We start from the raw sequence: 27,700 nt of genomic DNA, 5'->3' as shown, positions 1-27,700 counted from the left end.
AGTTGGTCATGCGGCAAGCTCAAAATGTCTCCTATCGGATTTCATACAGCCGTAGCTTTCATGCTGAGTTTAACTTATTTTTTTTGCGTTTTACCTTTGTTGTGGTATCACGCTAAATATTTGTATGCGTTTTTGTTACCGTACAATGACGTGACCAACGGTTGCAGCGCCAGCACGCACCCCGCCTTAGTACATCCATTGCAACTGTAAGCGTTCCTCGAGCGCTTGGCCTGGATTGTGCCATGTCTGTTTGTGATTGGTTATCTTTATTAACGAGAGAGCTCGTAGCCTAAGGAGGGTTACGAAATATATGAAAAGGATATCTTGGTGGCCCACCTTCGTGCCCGCAGTCATGGATACCATGTTGAGGGGTTCGTCATGCATGCCGCAGACTAACTGCTCCAAAAGAACGGCCCATGACGACAAAGCTAACAACAGGGAACAATTTTTCCTCTTTCGAATTTCACAAAGCCTTTTTTTTAATTTTAACTCAAACGTCTTTATTTATGAACACTTTTGTCTTGATATAAACTGATATAGTATTTTATGAATAATAGTTACGATATTTGCCGCTACAGGGAACGATTGAGCTTATTGGCGAGCCATGTCAAATAACGATGGAACACTCCTTCTCGGCACATGAGGGCACACTCACTAAGGCCCGGCTGACCTGGACAATAAAGCCGCTACACTTCCCTCTGGTATATTGGCGTGCAGCATGTCCTCTGTTTTATTTACTTCTGTGTTTTGTTGCCAGCGTTGCGCCGTGCCAGGATGTCTTATCCGTTTTCGAAGCGAAGGGTGTGTTTCCTTCTCTACCTTTTGTATGCTGCACAGGCTATCTTATTTGACAGAATGACCGTCTTTGATCGCCAGAGTCAGGGATCCAATTCCGTGGTCCCAGAAGTAATCCCGCGGACAGATAAATGCTCCAAGGGCAAACGTCGCGGGATTGGGTTTCCGCACACTCGTACGTGCAAATAATTTTGGTCGCTGTGCCTTCGTCGCTAGTGTCTGAGTTCTTTGCGGAGCGCTAGTTTACTCCAAACAACTTTTGTTCCTTGAAAAAACAACCTGCGTCATGCTCGGATACGTGAAAATATATAAGTATACGACAATAAGCAACCGCATAATTGCCACACCAGGCTGTGAAGTCGGTTTATAGGCCTTCTTCACGCTCTGACGTCACGCTGTAAAGTGAATCGATGACATACCTTACACCGAATAGCAATGAAATCAAGAGAGACATCGTGTTAAACCTGCAAAAACGTGCAAGAGAAATTCAACGCGAGAGCCACAACAAAGGCAAGACAAGAAAAATGTGACAATAGGGAAGCGGTAACGAGAACTGGGGAGTGGTACCATGATTTCTTTGCTAAAGTAAAGCATGTGACAGAAGCCTGTCTTGTCAGTATGCATTTTGACAAAGAAGGACAGGGACGCTGATCAGAAGGTAGTTGAGTTTAAATTTATTATTGTGACCAAGGCTGCCGTAGGAGAACCGAAACGTCGACTTCGTTCCTTCGAAACGTCGACACCGGCAGTGTCGTGTTCTTGGCTTACAAAATACGGTTAGGTTTCATAGCGCTCCTAACATTTCCCGTAATGGGAGGAAATGTGGCGAACTTCTATACCGAAGAAATTGAGACCTTTTGTGCACATAGGGGTGGGGAGGTGAAGGAGGCTGTTATTTTTTCTTCTGACTAAAATCAGGAGCGCGTGAGTGAGGCCATCCCGCTTATGCACTTGTTGTCACGCACGCATACCTTGAAGAAAAAAAAGTTACTAAGCAGCCACTTGTACTAGAAATCGTGCCTTAGAACAAAATCTTTGTTTGTATGAATGCCCTTTCAGAAGGCTATCTTTTTATGTTTAGAGCGATGTGTCCACTACGCCATGTACTGAAAGGTCAATCATCGCATTGCAATGACCTTGCGCTTCCAGAGTACATGTGTGCCGTCACGCCACGTGATGTGCTGCGGAAAGGCGTCACAGTTGCGCGAGCCCTGAGCCTCGCCGCTCCGATACGACGTGGCTATGTAGGGGTTTCACCGCTCATTCGCCGGCGCTTGGTCGCTCAGTCTTGCCATGAATAATTGGCGGCCGCGAGAGCGCAAGTGCTGCAGATGGCACCTAACGTTCATGAAACACATAAAACATTTTTTTTTGTAATCCCAAGCTAAACAGACCTTTGCTCCGGTCATGACAACTAGGTTTGTAAGTGCTAAACCTACCCATATTTTTTCTGAAAAAAAAACACATTCAGGTGATATCCACACGGAGGTTTTGAATATGAAGATGTATTTGAACTGATGTTTACGTATTCGTGGGTACTCAATTTCATATATGCACCCACAAGTGCGTACGCCCGAGTACATGTACTCGTGAGTTCCTACCAGTAGAAACTAGTACACGTGCTCCCAAGAATGAACTCGTAAGGGCATATGTGCACTCGTGATCACAAACTCATGTGTACATGTATACTTGCGATTGCGAACTAGTGAGTACATGTAGTCATCTGTATTCACTCGTCATCAGGCTTAATTTTTTGTCTGGGTCTGAAGACCAAACATTGGGCTGCCGTGTCGCAACCCACAGGAAGAGAAGATTTCGCGTTACCGGTTACTCGACAACATTCCGTACGCTAGCTTTACCGAATGTATTGCATCACGTTCAGTGCAGGACTTTTTTTGGTAACTTGGTATTAAACCACACGAAAGCCTTCGCCACCTAATTACTAGCATCTAGCTTGCAACAAACGTAACGGTAGATGCCTATTACTTCGGATATATATTTTGCTTAATAAATTTAGTGCTAACTTTCGCCCGCACGCGCTAACTAAATTATCAACACGGGCTTGCGTAATACACCTTTATGCTCAGCTATTTCAGTGCAATTGTAGCCAGACACAATTTCGGACTGCTTTTTCTTTTTGTTGCTCTGACTTTCCTCCAAAGATACATCCTTAAAAACGCAAGAACCCTGAGCATTTATCAGATGCTGAAATACATTCACTTTTATTGTATAAGCTACGAGGGAAAAATATTCCTATACTCACATACTGCCCTTCCGGCTTCACTCTATTCATGTCATTTATATAGGCACTCTTTCTCTCCTCTTCGCTACTCACTGTACGGCAGTTAACATGGTTTGAGCTAGCGTGATTAAGTACACTACGTTGATGTTTTTGCTCGCACGACTAGGTTCGAACGTGTTTTCTGAGCGCTTGGGGAAGCCGCAGTTACTCCCAGCAGCCTAATTTTCCAACATCGGTTGCAAGAAACGATAGTATTAGTGTTTTTTGCGGAATCAGCGATTCAATAGTTCGGGCATTATAATTTCATCCAGCACATTTTTCAAGACAAATTTTAACCAGGTCATGTAAATGTATTCAAAGCATTCAATATGTTCGCCGACACTTAGGCGCGCGATATCTTGTCATGCGGACTATGTGTTAAAAGGGCCTGGTGGCAGCCCCGGGCTGTTTAAAGGGACCCCGCAACACTTTCTATAAGCACTTTCACTATTTGCTTCGCATCCGGAACCACTGCGTAAGCTACAGTTATTGCCAGCACGGAGCGGCACTGAGGGATGTGCTCGTCTCACCAGATACGTCTTCCATTTCTGCTTTGTTTTTGTGGCTTTTTTTTTAAGTTGCTTTCAAAAAGCGTTCATCGCTGCATAGAACAGTAATTTCTCGCTCAGGGACTTTGCGACGGGCTAATTGAAGTACTGGGTGTGTTAAATGACTACGTACTGCAAGGAAAAGTTGAAAAAGTGTTGCAGGGTGCCTTTAAAACACCTCAGATGGTCAGAATTACGAGGTCGTTGATTACGAGGTAGAAGGCTTACCAACAAAACGTTTGTAAGGCCCTTGCGACCGAACACCAGCCACTGCAGCCTAGTGAGTGGGCCCTCAGCATCCAGAGGGCGGCACCGATGAAATACGTCACAGTAGCCGTGCAGGTCGTCACACGCAGCGCCCGGCTGGAGCTTCTTGTGACACAAGTGGGCCATTTGGTCGAAATGGCACGCCTCCTTGCACTCACTTCCTGGGGCTGCGAAGCGGTTGAAAAACTTGTACTGCGCCAGGCAGGTGAGACGGACGGCACCAGACGTCATGATGCAAAGGGTGCTTTATTTGTTCACTGCGCGTGGCTGGGCATCCTTTCTAGTCCCGGCGTCATACAGTGCGGTGATAACGAAGGGGCAGACAAATATTGGGATGGGCGCTGACTGTCTGAGGAGGATTACCCCACTAAAAACTGCCTGTCAGCAGGGCCTTGCAAAAAAAAAGAGCGAATTGTACGCGGCCGGTTTTATGGTTCGCGATTTTCGTGCAGCATTCGTAAAGCCCAGCTGCACCAGCTTCTAATGGTTACTAATGCATGAAAAACGGATACCTTCCCGGCCTTCGCTTCAATGTACTGCACTTTCATTTGTTTGAAGAACAAACACGACAGGCTTTTGAACTACTTTCTCGTGCGCATTGTTGGCCCCGCCTCTTCATATTTCCAAGCGTCAACAGGGATTCAAAGAAGTTAAGGAATCACAGTGCAGATAACTATAAGAAATGTGGATTCGCGAAATCCACTGCAAATATGGCGTTTATATGGTGGATGTTTTTAGCAATTATAACAAGTACAGGAAATTGATTACGCTGATCTCGAGTTTCCCGCTTTTACCGCCGGGAAACATGCAGCACGTTTTTCAGAAACTACATTTTCAATACCCCAAACTCTTCTTTCCTCGAACAAAGGACTTGCGGCAAAATGGAGACTAAAAATTCACTGATGATTACGGTACTATACCCCCTGATGCGAAATTTCTGAGCAACGCGAAGTACAGTCACGGTCACGGCGCATATATACTGCGCCTGAACCAACCGCTAATTTGTCAGCATGCAATGTAGATTCGGGGCGAGGCCAAAAGGGAGGGGGGAGGGGGGTCGTGATGATCGCTCCGCGACATTTCCTAAGAGGTGTGATTATCCACCCCTTCCTTCTTTTTTGCATTCAGGCTATTAAAGCACCGCATTATAAAATATAATTGCAAAGATAAGAAGAGTGCGTATTTAATTTAATAAAGGAGAAAATGACAGGACTATTGTTTGGTCCCAGGCCCTCTGTCATTTGGTTTTAAGGGGCCCTATTCTCGACTACACAAATTGCCGGAATTTCGCCCATGTTTTTTTTTTTTGCGTAAGCACGACGTAAGCAATCAGTGACGTGCTGCACCTATAGCTATGACGACGTGCAGTGCAATTTGACGAGTCACTCATAAAGATCTCTACCAAGGTATCAAATATTGTGCAAGAAAGATATAAAAACACTTGGCATGTACTATAAAAATTAAAACTGTAGCTAAGGCTTTCAAGAAAAACACATTTCTGGAGGTCAAATTTGGCTCCAACACCGCAAGGCGATCGAGTAACGTTGATCCAAAAGCGAGCGAAAGGCGGATGTCGAGCTAAAGAACATCACACAATTTTTTTACCGTGTCTATTTATTTCTTTCAATCGCTTTTATTAACATAGCTGGGCTCTCTGCTTCAATGCAAGGCTTGTTGCGTTATCACCTTCCCTGCCACAACCGCCGCCACGCCATCGTCTGCTGCTATGTTACAAGTTTATGGCGTGATCACAGAAAAAGACGGCCGCGGCCATCGCTTCTATGATACATAATAGCAGCGAAGCGCTACGCCTGATAACCGCGGAGCGCACCGATGTCGCCGATTCACTCATTCGTCAAGCTCGACTGCAATCAGCGCTGTAATGAACCAAATAGTCACTTTTCTTTGTTATTCTTCTCTTGAGTTCGATCATGTGACCCAACAGCTTACTAGGACAAGCATGGACAAATGCCATGCGTTGGGTTCTCTTTGTCATGGAGAGGCTTGTACTGCCCTCTTATGTTGCGGTTACGCCAAACAAATAATTTTTATTTTATTGCCAAACATAGAAGCAAAATACTGTATGTTATTTGTATGTTCCATGATCATTGACTTGGAAGCAGTTGAAACTATAATTTGTTTCGTAGGGAACATGCATTAAACAGCGCGCATGTGAAACTGCGCCTGCTGCAAATTGCCGCACATTTCGCGGCGCCGTAAGCCGAAGCAATTTTTTGCCCTATTTTACTTGTATTTTGCGACAAGAACAGCTCCCATTTTCAAGCTGTTACGTAGCATTACGTCACTTTACGCAGGCTGAAGTTGCCAATGCATGATGTAATCGTTCCCACCAACTGTTTAAATTACGTGACGCCTTCTCAGCCAATCACAGCGGGGGTGTGTATTACAAGCAGTATTGTTCTTGAATAGCAAAGACAGGCTTACGTTGTCATGTCCGCTGCATTTAATCTGGTTTTTCATTGCCGGCCAAGAACGAGAAACGAGAAATAAGGCAAACTTTAGAACTGGTGTCCGTAAACGACATGAAACGTCAAAATGACGACAGCACACACAACCGCGTTGTCAACCGGAAGCACGTGACCAAAATTTAAAGCCAATCAGAAAAGACTTCCGGAAAATTGCCTGAATTGCCGGCGATTTTTGCAGTCGAGAATAGGGCCCAAGCACAAGCTGCGGTACGCATATCTTTCAATGCCATTAATCGCGTCGCAACAGCAGGGCCGCATGATGCGCCTTACGCTTCGCCCGCCGGCTGTGCTGTCTGTGCGTGCGCATCAATGCAAACACGTGACTAAGAGAGGGTGTAACGGCTTCCTCCCCACCACTCGGGCCCTATGGTGTGCGTGGCCGTCGGTGCAAGCGACGGGATGAATCCAATCATCCAGTAAGTATAGCTAGAGGGCAGACTGCGAAGGCACAAGCGAAGGCAAAATTTCAGGACACCCTGTGTGCATAGTCGTTTTTCGCTCGTCATAACTAGGTGTAGAAAAGTTAAACCTGAGCCATTTTTTCGCGGTGATGTACAAAGCCCCTGAAAAATATCTCTGGCTACGCCACTGCTGCGACCGTATGCTGCAGGACCCTTCATGGCACCAACCCAGCCACTAGCGCCACTAGCGCTGTAGTGGCCAAGCCACAAGCAGCGTAGCCTTCGTTGTATAACAAGTTACGAGGAACGGCTGCGTGAAGAAAACGTAGAGACGTCATCAACGCATTCGAGCCAATATACCCCAGGTGCGGAAAGGAGGAGACCAACTCGCTGCACAGACCACGAGAAGCAGACAGCCAGAGAACCGTCGTACACCCGCCTAAGTTTTACCAATATCACCGGAGCGTCGACAGTTCGATCGATCAGCGCCGCGTGATGGAGTGATACGCCAAACTCGGCGAGAGTAGCCGCATGCGCACTAAGCAAAGACCACCGCTACCGTCATCTGCTAGGCTGTTCGAAAAGCAGACGGGAGCGCCCGATTTTTGTTATTCGCTTAGCACACTGCCTGCCATACTGAAAATATTTCTTCAGGACCTTGCACGTGCCGCTAACTCAAAACAGTAATCAGCTTCGCCGGACGCAAAGTTCGTTCAGCGTAAGGTTCGTTCGGCAATGCTGAAACTCTTTTCAGTTGGCGTCACGTGCCTGATCTTGAAGAAAAATTTCGAGTATGGCAGGCAGTGTGGTAAGCAAATAAAAATAAGGGGCAGCCATCTGCTCTTGGAACAGCCTAGCAGACGACGGCAGCAGCGGTCTTTGCTGTGCGCATGCGGCTACTCTCGCCGAGTTTGCCGTATCCCTCCATCACACGGCCCTGATCGACCGACCGGTCGACGCTCCCGTGATATTGGCAAAACATTGGGCAGGTGTACATCTGGCGGCACAATGGTGGACCGATTTGGGTGAAACGTTTCGGGAGAAGCGCGTGCGATGCTTTCATATTGGCTTATAAACAACACTTGGCAACAACGTGAGTGCTTTCTTGTAGTGGCAGCACGTCGCTTAACGGGCAGAACTTGGAATGATGTGAAATGTACCATTTGACACACTCTTTTCCAAGCACTGATCTCTGCCATGCGTGTCGCTCTCTTTGTAAATGCTGCCCTTTCTACACTAACGGTATTTACATGGCTGAGTGTACAACTTATATTAATTCAAACTCATGTATTACTGTTTCCCAAATAGCCATCCAAATTAGCCAGTTGACCTCACACGTGCCGCCAAGCATAGGCGTGCCGAAGAGGCAATAGGGCAGAGAGCTTCTGTTTAACGTTAGTCAATTCCATTTGTTAGTTCGGGCTGCCCAGAAGTGCTCCAAAGTAAAATGTATTTTTCATAGAATTCATATATCTACAGCAGTTCTAAACTGCCCGCCAACTGCTAAAGACTAGCGATAAATAAGAGACTGTGCGTTGGATTGCTTCCATACCGTCTTTCCTGCAAGCGAGAAGGCACCGCTCCTCGCTGCTCTTGTCGGGCCCGGTGAGGAAGCACTGGACGAGGCCGAACTTGTGGCACACCGATCGCATGCACTCGCCGGCCTCACATAGCTGTGTCCCTAGGTTGCACTCCGTTCCGTTGGGCCTCCACAGCGAGGCCGGACAGTCTGCGCTCGCGCCACTGCAGCACCGGGCGTCATTAAGGACAAACGTTTATGAAAGCTTGGGCACGACCGCTGTGAATTGCTGTGTTTTAAATGAAGCGGAACTTCTGAGGACCCACATAACATGATCCTCGTGAATGTGGCAGTCAGTGGAGCCGGAAGTTTATAGCAAGCAACGGTGCGAGTGCAACGTTTATCGATAGGGATAGTGTCAAATACAGTACCACAGTATTGCTGGACGTCGAGAAAATGTACAAAGGCAACTTCTGTAAGTCTGCTTCTTTATAAAACCACCAGGTTCACCTAGAGAAACTGTGATACAGCTGCTTCAGCATGGCCTTAGAAACAAAGCGACCGCCGTTGCCACCCGCAGGAAAGAATTGCGTAAGCGTATTTGTTCTCGCAGGCGGGTGTGAAGACGCTTTGATTTGGTAATCCAATCAACTGTGCCACAAATCCGACTCATTGTGACGGGAAGTAAATAATAGATATATCTTCTGGTTTTTCTCGGTGATTGCTTGTTTGCATGCGTGTCTTCACGTATGATGTGATGCCGCGTGGATATATTAAAACCAGAAAATGCAGCAGGCACGAGCTGCGGAAGTATGGGGCATGTTCACCGGTGGTATTTCGAAGCCATGAATTAAGTATATTGCATTGCCCCCTTGAGTGGTTAATAAGGGCTCAGTTCTGCTGCTTCTACTTCTTATGTGTTGTAATTATCAGCGCTACAGGCTTTCTGTTAAAGAGAGCAACCCATTGTTCATTACAGGCACTTATCGCATACTAAATGAACGCTTAACGGAAGACCCAAAGGATACTCGCAGAAGGCTTCTAGGCGGCATTCGTCTTCGGGCCTGCATGAGGCTGTGCTGCCGCGGAACACGCAGTCCTTAGTGCAGCAGGCGTCGTTGGCAGGGCTGCAAGGAAGGGAACTATTATTTATGGAAAAAGGTCCTCTTTCCAAGCTATTCATTTTAAAATTTTTCCAGCCCAGTGTGCTCACTACATTCCCATATTTGTACCTAGACCACCTGCACAAAAAAGCAGTCTCTAGAAAACGATTGGTAGAACACATTTGACAGGAGAGGAGTCAAATCTCACGTTAATAGCTAAAATCGCCTTGAAAAAGACCGCCCTGATAAAAAAAAAACCTTAAATCAAAGCCAGGTGCGACGCCAACGAACTTAGAAACCATGTGCCCATAGTGTCAATGCATAGCTGACAATACGGTCAGAGACGGGAACGTTTTTTACTCTTAAGTTTCAGCTACGACCGTCCTCTTCCACTAACTCGACAACACCCGACCCGAAGCTTGCCATCTCAAGCTCTAACATAAGGCTTACAAGTACAAATATCTCTTTACTCGAACTGCAAATATATGACGTTCCCGTCTCCTAGCATCACTTTTTAGTTGTTTCATCACGGGCCTCTTCGCCGGTAGGAAATAAAGGGAGCCACATTTTGTTTAAATCCAAGTGCCCGAACGTACCTGCACAGTGCATTGGGCCTGAGTTTGCACGCCTTGTCGTCACCACTTGCTCTAGGGTAGCAGCACCGGTCGACGCAATCAGTGCTGTCGTAGCCGCAGTCGCATTGTTCCCCCTTTTCGCGCACAGAATTGCCGCAAAAGGGTCCGCGTGGCTCTGAAAATAGTTATTGCGGTGTTAGACCATGAGTGTGCTTTTTTGCATGTTCCCGACAAACGTCATTTGTTGCAAGCCTTCATGCGGCATGAATAAGAAACAGAGCGAAAGATTCATCTCGTCAAATTTCAGGTTTTAAGTTTTGCCTCTTCGATTTTTCCATCGCAGGGCATCTAAAAAAAGCGGCGGAATTTACAAACCCTTAAAATAGATCCTATGCAAGCACGTGCCCCTATCACCGTATCACCGCGGTGCAGCTAAAGGGGCCGCAACGAAAGGTAAGGTACGCATGAGCTGTTCACTTTAGAAACGTAATTCATCCACAGGTAAGTACTCACTACAATAGCATTTTATACGGAACTAGATTCTTCCTCATCCGTCGCTGTTTTGTGCAGTCCAAGCGACCATGCGGTTATGCACTTAAACATTCCCTCTCGGTTACTCCGTGCACATAAGTGCAATAAAATGTTTAGAGATTGCAGCAAGGCCAATTTCGACGCAATTGAATCGCAGCTAGCGAACTTTGCCGATTCATATTTTCCACAATTCTTGGAGCGTAGCGTTGACGATAACTGGTGCTTATTCAGAGATACAGTAAAAAAATAACGTATAAATATATCCCACTGCATCAGTTGGTACAGCCCATGGTTTAACCCAGCGCTTAAGCGCCTTCCCCCAAAAAATCGCATATTTTCAGGCTACAAGTGTTTCATGTCGAGCAATAAACTATCAGCTCAACTCTCCGCAGCTCCAGAATATAGGCCCGCTCTCTCCAGCGTGAATCACACGTTTTTTGCAACACTTCCTTATCAACTAAAGCGTAATCCACGAAAATTTTGGGACGTTATTACCATGCGCCTAACCAGTGGCGGTGCAATTAAATCTAACAGATGATACACTGGTACTCCATCACCAATTCTACGCCATTCTAAATGACACATTTTCCCTGTTCTTTACTAACACTACACCAACAGAAGTTTTTTTCTACTTTCACTGTTCTCTGTGGGCGAATGAACGCTATTACAATTCAATCTGAAGGTTTTGTTAGCTTTATTCCTAAGGCCAATCTCTTATCCTCGTCGGGTGTCGACACACGTAACTACAAGTTTCTAAAAATCACTGCAGCGTACTCATCCATTTTCTTGTTTTATATATTTTTACAGTCATTACGAAGTGACACCGTTCCTTCCGACTGGGGCATTGGTATGGTTGTCGCAGTGCACATGTAAGGTGATGCTTATTCTCCTCCTAATTATGAACCAATTAGTCCAGCTTATGTCCCATACTAACTCCTCGAGCACATAATCCATACTAGCCTAAATATTTTCCTCCAATCTAATTTCTTTTCCTCACTACACCAATACGCGTTTTATGGATATCATTCCTGCGAAACAAAATTAATAGCCTTTAGAAATCACTTGTTTCCCGCTTTGAAGGAGGGGAACAGCGCGAAATGGGACACGCACGATAAGCAGGAAATGCAACACAGCTCTGGCAACACAGCACCGTGTTGTCGTTTCCTTCTTCTCGCACGTGTCAAATTTTGCGCTGATTTCCTTTTACAAACCCACGAACCAACTTGCACAAGCCTGAATCCTAGCAACTTAATTTCCGGGTTAGATCATTCGTTGCTTGTTAACTATATCTTCATTGATATTGCGGAAGCTTTTGACACCGGCGACCCATCTTCTTCTTCTCTTTAAGATGAGCAAACTTAACCTAGACACAAATGTACTCAAATAGATTGAATGCCACCCACAAAACAGTACCAAATATGTCAATCGATGGTTCCGAATCTGACCTTTACCCAGTGATATCTGGTATGCCACAGGGTTCAGTCTCAGCAACTGTCCTTTTTATAATACATATTATTAACCTTCCTAAGTCCGTTCCTTCTTACATAATTCGGTCATATGATTGATTATTGAGTGATATACAAAAAAGTATTAACCCTACCAATGTTTCTTGCCTCCAAGCTAACCTTAACGACATCTCTGCATGTTGTAACCTCTAGGTGATGAAACGTGTTACTCATAAGTGCTAATCAATGAGAGTTGCACGAAAGGCTAATCACCAAGACACTGCTTAATTCATAAATGACTCGCTGTTATCTCCGTTCAGAGTGATAAATACATTGGCGTCTACATTACTTACAAAATTGGCATACCCCCATTCAGCACATATTCAATAATGCTAACCTGATGCTTGGTTTTATTTGTCGAAACTTTTCTGTTGAGCCTACCTAAATACAAGTGTTGCTTTACAAAACGCTAGTGTTATCATAACTACAATACCCATCACTGTTTGGTGACACACCAACTGCAGAGACATTTGCACGCTTGAATTACTCCACAGTTGCGTAGCACGACTTATACTTTCCAACTACTCTCGTTTGGATGGTGCCACACAAATTAAATCTTTATATCTTCCTGATCTCTCGAACCTGAGACAAATATCTCGTAGATCCCTCTTGCATCAACTTTTCTTACAAATGTAGGCTACAAAAATTTTTAACACGAAAGTTTTTTTTATGCCAGGATTCACCAAGATCTGACTGCCGTCATATCCGTCACGAAAATTACATTGCCAGAAAAACGCGGCTGCGCCAGGGTTCGAGCCGGTTGCTGCGCCGCCGTAACGGGAGGCGTCACGTGCTTTACCGAATCTGTTACTAGCTGAAGAGCTGACAGCCGTATGAACGCGCCATGTCTATTTCCTATAACCTCCTCTATTTCAATGGTGCTGCCATCTAAGAGAGGTGAAGCGAAGTAGTGCATCACAATGGGAATGAGCGCCAATAGTTGGCACCAGCTGAGCTGGTCACTACTCATGGAGAAAACAATACTCAGAAGAGGCCCCTAGCATCCCAATGCATTGCAAAAAGTGTGGGGGAAGTCACGTCATTTTTCTTGAGCCCATAGACAATGTTGCTTACTTGTTTACAACAGCGCCGGCCAAATCTGGGCGAATAGAATGGACAAATTTTTAAGGCGCTTGGTATGTGGCTGCCTCGCTACGCTTGCGAACCAGCGCAGTTGCTACGACAAACGTTTTTAGATTCGGCCAGTTTGAAAAGTCCGCCGACTGAGGCGGCCTTAACTCGTACCCCGGCCGCAGCGGCGCTTACGTCGTGTCGAGATTGCCGGAGCGAGCCGCTGCCGCCGCTGGCGACCTGCCGTGAAAATCCCCTTCGCTCAGCGTTGGCGGGAGCCACAGTTCGTTCGTTGCTCACTTTGTGTTTCTTCGTTGTGAAGTAAAGTGAAATTTATCGCTGCTCAGACGTAGCGCCCAAAGAGCGCAGTACTGTACCACCCCAAACAATGCTCCCGTCATCTGCGTTCGCCATCCCGCGAGCCTGTTGATATGACGACGACAGGCTTAAGAGCTGAAAAATCGTCCTTCTATCTCAAAAATGAAGGCCGTTTTTCTATTGAAACTTTGGGTGAGGGTTAGAATGGACAAATTTGAAGGCGAAATCAACAGCTTAGAACATGACGTCGCACCGAGGAATTAGCGACGAAGCTGTTTTTGCTTCGAAGCGGGAGGGCAGGGCGACGCCATGTTAGTCAAATCAAACCGGAGACAGCAAAGGATTATGGGATAGAGTGCTGGGCTCACTGGGCTCAAGTCATGGCGGGACTCGGCCTCACAAATGTGACGTCAGGGTCTCTCCTAACCTTTTCTTTCCTCCATGTCGCTACTCAACCGTCTTCCGTACACTCCACGGAGAAGAGACGCAATGGTCGCACGTTTGCTAAAGCGACGCGCCAGCAGATTTTCGCTGGTCAAGTGCACACAGAAGACAGCCCCGCAAATAATGCTATTTCGCTGCAGCGGACCGTGAGTTCACTGAAGGATTCGCTGGCAACCCTTTCGGTTTCATTACCATGTTTTGAGAGCGCATGTGGTTTCATTCGGGTTTACGCAGTGCTCCGGCGCGCGCAATCTAGGGTATGATGTTGATAAGTCTGACGGTACCATATCGACGACATATAAATAGCAATGTGCAAGTTTATATCGATGAAGAATAAACATTCAACTGATCCTGTAAAGGCACATCTCACTTTCGTGTTTTACCGATTCCTATGAAAAAGGGATCAACCACATTTTTTTCAGTCATCCTAGCTACCTATCATCTGGCATATACCATTGGAAATTTGGCATACCCCAATGCAGAATTAACCTCTTTATGATGCTTTTGCGTCCGAAACCAGCAGCGACTGGAACCACTTTCCGGCCTCAGTTATCTCAATCAGAGATCATTCCAATTTCAAAGCCACACTTCTTGGTTGGGTAACCGGAAACTGCCATTTTCGCCCATTATTTGCTTATTGTTTTTTTTTGTATTTGTGTACCCTCTCCTCTCTGTATCGCCTGAATGGCCCTGATAGAAGGCAAATAAATAAAGTTATTCATTTAAATAGCTGGAATTCAAACCGCACTGCCGTCACCAGTGATGTTTTATTTCTGATGCGCTTAACTCGCTGATGGGTGATCCCGGATGTGATTCACATTATGCAAGCCTTGGAACATAATTGTGTTGAATCTAAAATGCTGCAGGATGCCTGATCAGTGCCTGCGGTTATCCTCCACCTTGTCGCTCTTAAGGCGAGAAACTTCGCCGCAGATTCACCCTGTAAGCAGTTGGGGCTCTCGCCCTCGCCCGCCAAAAGCTCGTGCAGAAACGACGAGATGTTCCTGATGCTGCACTCGGAGAATTTGCGGTTGTTCGGCTCTATTCCCCGCCGCGCGCTCGGGTACATCAAGAAGTTGCCCTCCGTGCCACCTGGTGTGCAGTCCGGGGACATGTCGTGCTGTTCTCGTAGCATGGGAGGTGAGGCAAAACGAAAGCATTGAAAGATGCCATTTTCTCCCTTCACAGTAATACCTTTGAAGAGAAAGCGCGAACATTTGTTTCAGCGCTCTGTCATCTGTCGGAATGTTTATTTATGTATTTACTTATTTATTTATTTATATATTTATTTATTCAATATTCAATATTCAAGAAAGTTTTATTTATTTATTTATTTATTTATTTATTTATTTATTTATTTATTTATTTATTTATTTATTTATTTATTTATTTATTTATTTATTTATTTATTTATTTATTTATTTATTTATTTATTTATTTATTTATTTATTTATTTATTTATTTATTTATTTATTTATTTATTTATTACAGGTTCCTACAGCACACGTAGGGCATTATTGTAGGGGGGTTAATTTTAAATAGTATACAGTACATAAATGTGTCAGTGTGAGACAAATAACTAAGAGACACTTGATTGAACAGCAATACGCCAGTAAAGTATCTGAAAAAAAAAATAATTATACAGCAGGCTCCATAGCCTCAGCAAAATTCGTGGCAAGAAACACTTCATTTGGGACTTTATTCTAGTTACTAACAGTGCTAGGAAAAAATGGATGTTTGAACACATTAATGCGGCATTTGTATTCTCTAATCTTTCATGCATCTTCTCTGCGTGCGGATCCATAGTGTGGCTGTTTTATATACAAATGTTTTCCTATTCCGTTTCAGTCATTGTAAATGCTGTGTAGCAATTGCAACCTTAGTAGTTTTCTTCTCTTATGCAACCACTTCCACTCAAGGCTGTTTATTATTTGTGAGCTCCTGACATTAAAATTATAGTTACTGGTTACCTATTGAGCAGCGCGCTTTTGAACTCTCTAGTTTTTCTTGTAATATTGCAATAGAGGGGTCCCATGCTTTGCATACATATTAAAGTACCGGTTTTATGTTTGTGAAATGGAGCGTTTCTTTTGGTGTTTGAGGGGCATCCCTAAAATTCCTCTGGATGAAATAAAGAAGACGATATAGTTTAGTGGTTATTGAGTCGATTTTGGGTGGTCCAGTCTGTAACAGACCGGACTATCTGCTATCGGCATTAGCCCTAGGTGATATCGCCTCGCCCTCCTCTCCCCCCTTCCATCTGCTTTACTTTCCTTCCTGGCATTCTTTTCCCCTTTCCCGTTGTGAACACGGCTACTTAACCGGAGCAAATAAATGGCCGGGGGTCTTTCGTCTTGGCAAGGCCCAGCCAAATGTTCATCGTCGCCTTGTTTGTCAGCCAAACGTTACGCAGTCTAATGTATCTGAGAGTGTCACACCAAGATATTTTACTGTGTCTACAGTCTGTATTTTACAATATTGCAATGACAATGAACAGTTCACTTTGTTTTTGTTATTCGTAAATTGTACGTGATGGAATTTAGAAATATTTACTTCATCTACCATTTTGTATACCAAGTGATAATTCCATCAAGGTCTGTCTGTATTACATGGACGTTTTCGGCCCGTTTCACAGGGTAATATATGATGCAATCATCAGTAATGATTTTACCCCTACCTCAGTGATCTTCATGTCATTCATATTTGTAAGTGTCGGAAAGGGAGTCGAAATCGTGAGTGGGTTTTGTTTCTAGAAGATTGAATGAAAGTAAGAATTAAAGCATTCAGCTTTAGCCTTATCACCATTTTATTATTACACCGTTGTGCGAAACAGGTGGAATGCGAACAGTCTTTGTTATTGCTTTGTATGTAGTATCATACTTCTTTTTTTTATTTGTTTTGATTCTGTCAGCCAGAGACGTTGGGCACTTGTGTTTTGCCTGTTTCATTTCTGGCTTAAGTTGTGTTCCTAGAACCTTTACTTTTGCCAGTGAAGATGCCTGATTTGTTCTACGAACGTTTTTATACAACCGAGCTTTCCTTTTCATCGATGAACGCAGTTCTCGTGTAACCCATCGTTTTTCACTCCTTTCCTTTGCTGTAACCATTTTTGAGGGGATAAATCACTTTACTACGGTTAAAACTTTATATTTGAAGAACGTCCCTTACCATTCCATGTCTAAGTCATGCCTGCGATCTAAGAAATGTGGACAAAGTGAGCTTAACTCGTTGTTAATAGCGTCACAGTTACCTTCATTGAACGAGAACACCTTTCTTTTTCGGGATTTGCTTATTTCTATGCCCTACATATTACTCACCTACCACCACATCGTGGTCGCTAATCCCAGTTGTTGTTATAATCGACTTTAGTAAGTCCTTGCGGTTGCTGAATATTAAATAAAGTACACTATCGCCTGGGCAGCCAGACCATGTAGGAAAGTCTACTAATTGAAACAGGTCGAATGTTCCAACTATTGTATAAATAACACCTTTGATCCCGGAACGGTTATTTTGACCCGGACGGTGGTCTCGCCAAGTGGCTTTAAAATCACCGCCCAGCAGAATCGCCTCAGCTGATACAGTAGTGAGGGATCGTGACAACCATAGCAACGGCTCAATACTATTAGATACTGGCGGTCGATAAAAAGAACTCACGACTATGCTGCTGCAATTGGAAAATAATATTCTGCACCAAACAGACTCCGATGCATTGTCAGCGCAATGAAGTGGCATGATCACGAACTAAAATAAATACGCCGCACCACGCGTGTTCCGGTCTTTCCGATAAGAGGTAACCACTTGAAAAAACTCCCGTGTCTGAAACTTCGGCATCCAACCATATTTATACTCTGCCCCTGAGGTGCACTGCCCAACAGTGCTCGTGCTGTGCTAAGCGGGAGCACCTAGAAACTTGTTCGTCACTACAAGGCTGTGTTTCGGTCTATCTTATCGGTCTGTCTTGATCAGTTTTGAGGAGTTCCTGGGTAGTGCAAAACTGCTCTCACAAACAAAATTATATAGGCAGAAGATACAGAGCTGTTCTAGGGCAACTCTGAGCAGCACAAAACGTCAAATACAAAATGTTTTTTGTTCCACAACGCATTTCATTATTGCTCGTGTTCTAAAACCATTATAGAATCATTTAGGAATGCTGCCACCAATACTCAGTGCCGCAAGCTTGTGGCCTGTTTGAGCCTGCACAGTCAACGCTAAGCCTTTGCCTGGGAAGGGCAGAACCCATGAAGGAAATAACTAATTCAGGGAAGCTTGCATTCACGCGCAAGACTTGAATGTCGGAGCTGTTGTACGTGACGTTTCCCAGACACATACCTAAGTTTCAGCATCATTGTTTTTTTGTATAGTTGCGGTGCTAATAATCGTCGTCATAAGCATCGACGACGTCGTCTTCTGCGCGGCGAGTGGTGGATGCAAAATCATCCTCAGCATTGTACGCTTCCACCAGCTATTCATCATCGACTCGAGGCAGCGGTGCCGGGATCTGCAAATCGTCTAGGGAAGGATCGGCCCACTCGTAGCCATGTCTCCAAATATCCATATAGCCTTCTAGAGAATGCGGCCGCCGCGGTGACCTCTCCCAAGCTGAGTGTCTTGTCAGCTTTAGTAGTAGCGGTGGAGTTGTTTTTACACGCGCGGTCGCGCTTGAGAACAGCGCAGGAGGTTTTTTTTTTTCCTAAAGCCACTTCGCGAGCCGGGGACTCGGCGATTGCCGCGAGGCACGCGCTTACGAGCGCTCGCAATTTTCTCACTCCTGGTGGTTTTTGCCAGTTCTTTTTTTGCTAAAGCCACTGCGCGTGCCGGGGACTCTCGGCGGTCGCCGCGAAGTACGCGCTCACGAGAGCTAGGCATTTTGTTTGTATTGTTTCTTGCAACGGCGAATTTACGGCCAGCTACAACAGCTCCGCCGTTAAAATTAACATTTCAGGTTCCCGTCCCTTTTTGGCAAAAATGACTGTATGCTTCCGGTTTTACATTCGGTGTCGGTTTTAGACCCTAAATTTTGCGGTTGTAATTTTCATTTGTGTACTTTTATTTCAGACCCCAATAAAGGTAATGTGAGCACGAAATCTTGCAAGAATTACGTTCGAATTAACGAAAGCTTTGTCAAATATATTACCCGGTATATTATAAGCTCTACCGCTTTACGGAAACCACTAAACCAGCATTTAGCATGCGGACCAAACCTCCGCCAAAGGAATTAAGTTCGCCTAATTAACCAACCCTTCTTCAGGCCCCGCTTAGGAGTGGATAGCTATGTAACTGTAGAAAGCGGCACTTTTCTGGTGGAGTCATAATCGTTTTGTTTGAACCGCGTTCCTTCCATGACCCAGCGGTTAATCCTACAAAACCCTAAACTAAGCATTTAACTACGCGTGTCGCCAAGCAATTTTCAGCCCCATAAAATTATGGCACACCGCTCCAATGAGTTAAAATCTAGAGTTGCAACAACATGTTGCACGACTGGCAACTTTTTTGAAAAAATAATCAAGATAATGAAATTATTTCACGCTCCTGGTATAATACACGGCTATCGGGTAAATACAGTTGACTCCCGTTTAGACGAACTTGAAGGGACCGTAAAAATTTGTTCTTATTACAAATTCGTCTTAAGCGGTGGGTTTTTGCATTCTGGACGCTAAAGAGAGCAAAAGTATTGTTCTTCTTAACCATACAGTTCGTCTTAACCGAGTTCCGTCTTAACCCGAGTCTAATGTACCACAAAAATGAGCGTTTTCGAAACAAATTTTTGACATTCCCCCACGCTGAAAAGGAGCATATGTATATTTGTATTATAAACCTCTGTACATTGCGGTTACGCTTGGAATACTATCCAAATTATACCATTGGAGGGAATTCCATCCTTCCGCGACAAGATTAGTTTAACTGGTTCTATTTGAAAGACTCAAAAAGTGTGGTTTGTCGTACCTTAAGTGTTTTCTGCATTCGTGAAGTGGCTCTTATTAAAGTATTTGGAATTTTTTCTGTCCATATAAGCTGTTTTATCGCCCACACAAGGAGATGATAAGCGAGAAGAAGTACCGTTTTTGAGATTATGCCTTAGTTATGCGTGTTGCTACATCAATATTTGCGTAATTGATAAACTCCACAGAACGGATTTACTACACGTAAACCTCTATTGGCTTGGATTTCTTAGTGCCACGAAAACATGACATAGCTACTGCAGCCGTTGCTTGTAAGATAAATATTAAAGTTCTCATTGAGCAAATAGCAATTATCAGTCATTTTCTGGGCAAATATTGATATAAACTAAACTACAAAGAAACATCTGCCGGAATACCAGACATGTCACCACTTCAGAAATGAACCTCACAGGAATCACGCCCCAACGAAAAGGAAGGGCGGTCGGATCGTTGTTTACTAATGGCGGCAGTATTGACTTCAACGGAAGCCTAACTCACATTGAATTATTAGGTTAAAAAGATATCAATTATACTGAAACCACAAAGTGAAGATGGTCATTTTGTTTCCGCATCACCAGAAAAAAACAATGGGCAGCGCCAACATAACCGCGTTTATTTGTGTCTGAAGGCCGCTTTCTGCAGCATAAGTAAAACATTATTTTGACGAGTTACTGACCATTACAAAATTTCTCCCTGCCGTACAACCGATTTACAGCGTCTTCACCTTAACTTATTACTTCCAAATATTGTGAGGCACGAGATACTATTTCGGGCTGTATTACCTGATGTTACCCTCGTGCCTTTTCTTAACCAGCTTCGAAATTTTTGCACAAGAAATACTACATATGCACATCAACGAAACGCCATGCTGCTGACATTTCCAGCGTTTAACAAATCAAGTACGCTGTATAAGCACAATCGCGAATTGGTCAGCATTCATACCGGCGAGCCAAAACTGTGCCCGAGCTCGTGAGCGAATGTTATCTCGGTGTCTCGCTGGGAGAGCCGGATATTGTTGTTGAGGAAGGTGACGATTCCCGTGTTTAGGCTCAGCTCGCCGTGGTACTTGGAAGCCACGTCCACGTTCGCCCCGAAGTGATGAAGGTCGCATATTCCTCCGGTGTCACCTGCACAGATACACGCCTTCCAAGTTTATGTCTGGCTTCAAGCTACGGTTTATAAAATATGGCCCTTCCAATAACAGCAACATGATAATGCGTTTTGAGGTTCCACTTGTTACTTTGAGTAACAAGAAAGGTTAGATGGAACTCCATAGCTTAATTTCTTACATAAAAAGCTAGGTCTGCGTTAATGTTTCTTCGTGGTCAACATATTTACTTAACCTATATTTAGGGCAGCAGCACCGGCCTGCGGCTTTCCGGACTACAAAGATGCCACCCATCTTTCTTTTTTTATTAAATTTTTCGGCTGCAATAAACGGTATTTAAAGGCAACAATCAAACATATTGAATTAGGAAAATGTGTAGTGGCATTTTCCTAGTTGATTCTTGTCTGCTGGTTTTTCAATATTGCTTATCATGCAAGCAAGGTTAAGTCAAGGATGAAAAATAATGAAATTCTAAATGGAGAAAAGATTTGGCATTTATCTGGTCAATTGTTTGCTTATGCAATGGACTGAGATTAATGTAATATGATAGATATTATTAAGTAATATTAGAAAACCTAGGGAAAGCAAACACTGCCTGTTCTGAGCTCCTATACCTCGAAAATAAGCTGTAAAACATTTGTGACATCAATGAATTTTACCGTTCTTCTTTGCTGGCATCTGCATGTGATAAATGACTGCACGAAGCTTTATTTCTATAATACTATCATTCACAAAAAAGTCACCAAATCCGAGTCCCGAGTGGCGGGGCAATAACCTGTTTTGAGAAAAGTAAAATAAACGTTTCTAATGGCGTAAAAGACTCCAACAACGAAAAGAAAAACAACATACATTATTTTAGCTTGAGTTATCTGGCTACAACCACTGTCGACAGTTTTATTTGTGTAAAAGAAATACAGTGGACTCCCGTTAAGACAAACTCGGCTGAGACGAATACTGTGGTTAAGACGAACAGCATTTTTGCTCTCTTGTAACGCCCACAATGCAAAAAACATTTGCTTAAAACGAATTTCTGATATTGGTTTAATGGGAAACCAATGGCAATAGTCAATCATCAATCATCAATACGAACAAATTTTTACGGTCCCTTTGAGTTAGTCTTAACGCGAGTTTACTGTAACAGATATATCCGAAGACTTCGCGATTTAGTGTCGCTGTTGCTATCCGGGCGTAAGGATTGGAAAACGTCGAAATTTTATGTAACGCCGCCGCTGTTCACGTACCAAAATACCCACACAGTTTTAGAGTGAGAGCCTTAAGTGCCTGAGTCTTCGAAAAAAATGTCGTTAATATTTTCCGGTTAAGAAAACGACCACCCCTGTAAGGAGTAAACAAAGCACACATTTGAGTTCGCATGGGATCTGAAACGGGATCTCCACAGGGGGAGTCCAGTACGGCTCTACTGCCTTATCCGCACTCTGCCAGTTGGGGAGGAAAAGGTGCTATTCTTATGATTCCTCCTTTTTGGCACATAACCACTGTGGGGATTACCAAACATTCGGGATATTGGAGGGTTCAACGTGCCCGCATTAATAAACCATAAACTGTAAACGCGAGCATTATAGAATAGTGCGTTCCGTGTGACACCTGAACGTGATGTCAGGAGAGTGGAACAAGTGCACACCAGCCACCCACAATCCTGATTCTTAAAAAGCCGTTGCGTGTGCCGGTCTGCTCGCGGAAATATAATTCGCGCCGTCAGACGAAGAAGCGAGAACGAAGAGAAAAACTCGCACATAGAGTAGGGGTAAAGAAGCCTTTCGGAGTATTTGAAGTCAAAATACAAAGAAACGAAAACGCAGAGAGGACCTCGCACACGGATTGGTTGATTGTAGGGCTTAACACGCCGGCGCAACGCAGGCGATGAGGCGCGCCGTTGTGGGGGGCTCCGGATTAATCGCGTACACGCGGGAGGTTTTGGTTTTCGCCTCCAAGAGAAAAGCGGCCTCCGCGGCCGCGAATTGAAACCCCGTCCTCGTACTCAGCAGCACAACGCCTTAGCCACTGAGGCACCGCCTCGTGTAACTCGCGTACGATGTAGGAGTCAAAGAGCCTTTCGAAGAAATTGAAGCCAAAATTAGAAGAAATGAAATGGAAGAGGAGAACTGGCACACAGTATAGGTAGTAAATAAGCCTTTTGTAGAAATTGAAACCAAAATACACAGAAACAAAAACGAAAGCGAATAAAGAGACTGAAACACGATGTTGCAGAAAAGGCTTTGTTTACAACCATATGTCACCAGTCTTTCTCCTTAAAAGCACCATTTTGACCAGTTCCATCTTTCTAAACACTGATCCGTTCCATCTTTGCACATGTAGCAGTTGCAGCCGTAGAAACATGCTCTTACACGCTACTTCATTGCTTTTCGCGTTATCTCCCAGCTTGCTCGATGTACGATGCATGACAGTCGTGGCATTCGATCTTGTAGGAACCAGAAAGTTTGACAAGTCATAATTCATCAGTCGTTATCCGAATGGCTGAAATTTAATTGCGGCTCCTTACCAGATGGTTGTGGCCAGCTTGTCAAGATGCTAATTGGTCTTTTGTACGGGAGAGTTTGTTACTGAAGGTGCCACCCACTTAGGGGAGAAAGCGTCTTGGTCCTCTTACACCACGTCGAGCACTACCAGTGTTCCTAAACTTGAAAAGAATTGTTCCCCGGAAATGGTAATGTGTGCAATACTGGCAAGCGAATTGTATTTCCTACGAACGGAAGTTCTAATTCCGGATTGCGATCTGCTTACTGCCGGCCTCGGCGAGAAAGGCAAGGCCTAACGTTCCTCCCTGAAAATCCCGATGGGTCCACAAGTACGACGCACAGAAGTGCTCGTGGTTAATCTTGGACAGCTCCAAAAGCGCGTGTGTGGCGTCCAGGTCGTCGCGGCAAAAGGGGTTCGTGCGCCGAACGCGGCCCTCACACGAGCTCGAGTCGTTGACCTGCGACAAAAGGGGAAAGTGGTGTGAGGTGCTTGTGTATGGTTGCTGGGGCGACAGTAAAGCAAAAAAAAAAAAAAAAAAACTCTTCCCTAAGAACGTTGAAAGAAGCTCGAAAACTTTCTCACATCAGATCTGCGTCAAAAGTGCGTCACAACCGTCGCTAAAGTGCGTCCAACGTTCATTTAAAGTGCATCCAATCGATCGTCAAACCTTCAAACACCCATGTCGGAAACGTACAACGGACGCATGCGACGATTTTTTGTGCACTAAGTAGACGCATCTACGAACGATCTAGTGGTAATGGTTTATCAGATGAACGTGCACCATTGTACTCCTTCATGAGCGATTCGTGTTCTGTCGGTCTAGAGTGATCGATCTAGAACTGTTTCTTTTTTGCGATTTTCATGCAACCGCTTTAACACGATGGAAGCCCGGTTCGCAGACGCGCTGTGTGTCCCGAGGTCTATCAGGGCTTTTCGGTAGACCAACCGGTCTATGGCAAAAACCTTTAGTTTTCTTGACAGGACGTCGTCGGTCCCACTAAGACAGCCTTCGCTTAAAAATTCCCTTCTGTTGCGCCCGACCGTAGCAGAAATACCAGATTTTATTCTAAGCAAACTGACTCACACAGAGAAAGGGACGTGACCAGAAATAAATTCCCGGGCCAAGCCAGCACTTGGCATCCGTTGTTTAAACGTTCTTACTCGCAACTTGGGGAATATCGTGTCCACCTCCCAAGCGCATAAAAGACCCTACCAGCCGAAAAAGATGATTGAGGAGATCCTTAGCTTTGCATCGCGGACATCGCTGACGTGCACAGCAGTGGTAATGCCCCAAATATAGGTTCATTATGCACTGAGTAAATAACGCGCTCTTGCTGCTTTATTTTCTGTTTTACTGAGAAGTAGTATATGTCTGCCCACCCCCCCCCCCCCCCCCCCCCTTAAATCACATTTTATTTCGGTGAAGCCGCTTTACTCGGCGCCACCTCAGCGTTTCTTTTCGCCACCGCCGACCCCTCTTTCACGACTGTGATGTTCCGGTGTCTTTCACGCTTAAGCACACGCACAGAAGCGGTTGCCAGGTTATGCGTGCACGGGAGAGGATGGGAGGGAGGAAGGCGGGGGGCGGAGGCGTGCGCGCAAAGCTATAGACTTCATGCCCTCAGTAATGACATGTTGTTTGTGCCGGCGGGAGGCTTACATTGGGATGTCAAACATCAGAATGTGACCGGTCCGATGTGTTTACTGGATTTGGTTGTGGGTTATACAGACAGTAAGATGCCTACCACGCGGGAGGGAAGCAGACAGCCCCACGTTTGTTCGCTAGAATAAAGCTCGGGTCGTCCCAAGTTTCCCTACGCTAAATGGCTAGCATCTATGCTCAATCACAAATTACAAACAAAAGTGTGTTCTTTCGTGCACTTCACCGCAGGTCATCCAACCTGACAGAATCGAAGAGCCCTCAATTTTTTTTTCTCTTCGGCCATCAGTCGCACTCTCCATTTAAATATTCGAGATCAATTTTTTGCGATTATATTTCTCATTGGGAAGTACTTTACGAATCATTTCGTGTTTTATTCCCTAAAACGTTTCTTCGTTTGAGTCAAAGTAAACAACTTTAATGACAACCTTTCTTATGTTTTGCGCTGGTAGCACCTCCCATTGAGCAGTTCAGACACTAAAGGCAGCGATTCACACGTTCACTTGCTATGTATCCTGAGAAAAAATTTAATCAGGGAATACCACGCGCTTTCCTTCTGCAAAACTAAAGGAAAGATTCGAAGTGTGCAATCACAATAAACGAACCCGGAAGAAATTATTGTTTCTAAAAAGAATACATTAACGACCTTTGACACTGGCCCCTTGATAATGTCTAGCAGGTATGCTATGAGACACAAGTTAAACCTCTCACGCTATTTTGCTCACATCCGATCGACAGGCACATTTATGAAAATGGTTTTGACTTCGGTGATCGACTTGTGTACTTCGAAGGAACGCTGAAGTGAAATTTAGGAGCTCGTATTCGTGATTAAATGTGGTTTAAACACCATATTATGTCGTTCCACCAAACATGTCGCCTTGAAGCTCCCGTCTGGAGTCATAGTTTTCTATGTAATTCTCCCCACAAAGGAGAATACCGCTTGCCAACTACAGCCACTTTTCAAAATACTAAAATGGCGTCCCGTGAGCTTTGGTTGCAGTTTGATGTCACAAAATTCTTCTCTTAGAGATAACTAATCTGATCGTTGTATTAAACTTTTGTTACTATTACGGGATACGCGAGCTTGCAATCAATTAAATTGTGCTCTGCGTGCGCGTGATTGTGCTGTCACAGCCGATAGTGAGGGTGCGTGGCGAATAGACCAGAGGGAAGGAGATGGCTCTTGTGAACCTACACTAAGTCCATAATAATGATTTATTGTGGGTCTTAACGCGCCGTAGCTTCACTTGGGCTTTGTGGCGTGCCTTGGTGGAGTGCTCCAGGTTATTTATGAACAACTGTCTGGCGCTCTCTGACCCAGCTGGTCTTGCGCCAAAATAATCCAACCATAATCATCACCATCATCATCATTATCAACTCAGAGTCGTTAACGTGCGCCCGTATAGCAACACACGCGCGTTTTCGCTTTTCGCCTCCACCAGAAAAGCAGCGACTAGAGCCGGGACCGAACCTGCGTCCTTGGAATAATCAGCACTACGTCATAGCCATTGAACCACCGCGGCGGGTACTAATTCAAAAATAACGTTTAAGAAGGGTGAAGGGGCCGTTTTTTTTTTTTTTTTCGGGTATAAATTTTTTTTCGGGTATACAAATAACGAGTTTTTGTTCGTAAAAATGAAAGTAGAATTACTGGAAGAATTTTGGAGATACTAGCCTGTGGAAACAAACTACACATTGAACGCTACCAATAGCTTGAACTTTCCTGCTGTTCCTGTGTTTGAATGTACTGAACGAGGGATGCCAGCATTCATTCATTCATTCATTCATTCATTCATTCATTCATTCATTCATTCATTCATTCATTCATTCATTCATTCATTTATTTATTTATTTATTTATTTATTTATTTATTTATTTATTTATGTATTTATTTATTTATTTATTTATTTATTTATTTATTTATTTATTTATTTATTTATTTATTTATTTATTTATTTATTTATTTATTTATTTATTTATTTATTTATTTATTTATTTATTTATTTATTTATTTATTTATTTATTTATTTATTTATTTATTTATTTATTTATTTATTTATTTACTGTAGGGTTTCGTGGACCGGCGCAACGCAGGCGATGTTGCGCACCGTAGTGGACGGCTCCGGATTAATTTTGACCTTCATGGGCATAGCCTACTGTATAACGCCTCTGTGCCTGCTCAGTGCCAAACATTCCGTCGTTTTCTCTGGTGGCGCCCCAATCTCAGGTTCTCCAGTGTTGGCGAAGGCACGGTCAACATTCGTCTTCACACCTGGCAACAACGGATGGTTTTTAAAAAAGTTCTCAAGGCCCTTTGCAAACGAAAAATTCGTGTTGTGTAAAGGAGACGCTCGTTCCAGCACTGGCGGGAAACTCCCGTTTGAACAAAAAGGTATAAAAATTCACGAGGCCAAAAATAAACCGTCTAGCAAGTGGCTGGGGTGAGGCTAGAACTTGACAGCGGCAATTACTAAAGAGATGGTCCTTCTCGGCCTACCTTGTTCAAACGTACGTAATATAACGCAAAGGGTTTTTTTTTTTTTGCGTTTCACTCGATTCAGCCAGAAATGTTACGGGCGAGTTCATTAGTGGGTTTGTGACCCACTGGGAATTGATCGGTTATTTGGTATGTGATTAGTGAGGGAAG

General features: G+C 44.2%; 1 protein-coding gene across 1 annotated transcript in view; it reads right to left on the bottom strand.

Annotated features, from left to right (window-relative positions):
* Positions 1 to 27,700, bottom strand: part of LOC144180410 (disintegrin and metalloproteinase domain-containing protein 10 homolog) — a 31,881-nt gene that overhangs the window by 2,337 nt on the left and 1,844 nt on the right. The window contains exons 2-8 of the mRNA XM_077708759.1: positions 23,658 to 23,850; positions 20,729 to 20,913; positions 14,787 to 14,967; positions 10,000 to 10,153; positions 9,329 to 9,427; positions 8,334 to 8,524; positions 3,853 to 4,058 (exon numbers count right to left, since the gene is read on the bottom strand). Of these exons, the coding sequence (XP_077564885.1) occupies positions 3,853 to 4,058; positions 8,334 to 8,524; positions 9,329 to 9,427; positions 10,000 to 10,153; positions 14,787 to 14,967; positions 20,729 to 20,913; positions 23,658 to 23,850 (1,209 nt within the window). The remainder of the gene's footprint in view (positions 1 to 3,852; positions 4,059 to 8,333; positions 8,525 to 9,328; positions 9,428 to 9,999; positions 10,154 to 14,786; positions 14,968 to 20,728; positions 20,914 to 23,657; positions 23,851 to 27,700) is intronic.

This window comes from Haemaphysalis longicornis, unplaced genomic scaffold, assembly GCF_048455015.1.
Source record: "Haemaphysalis longicornis isolate Haplotype H1 unplaced genomic scaffold, Haemaphysalis longicornis Haplotype H1 scaffold_4, whole genome shotgun sequence".
NCBI lineage: Eukaryota > Metazoa > Arthropoda > Arachnida > Ixodida > Ixodidae > Haemaphysalis > Haemaphysalis longicornis.
The sequence above is the reverse complement of the archived record's forward strand: the minus strand, read 5'-3'. Positions and strand labels throughout refer to the sequence as shown.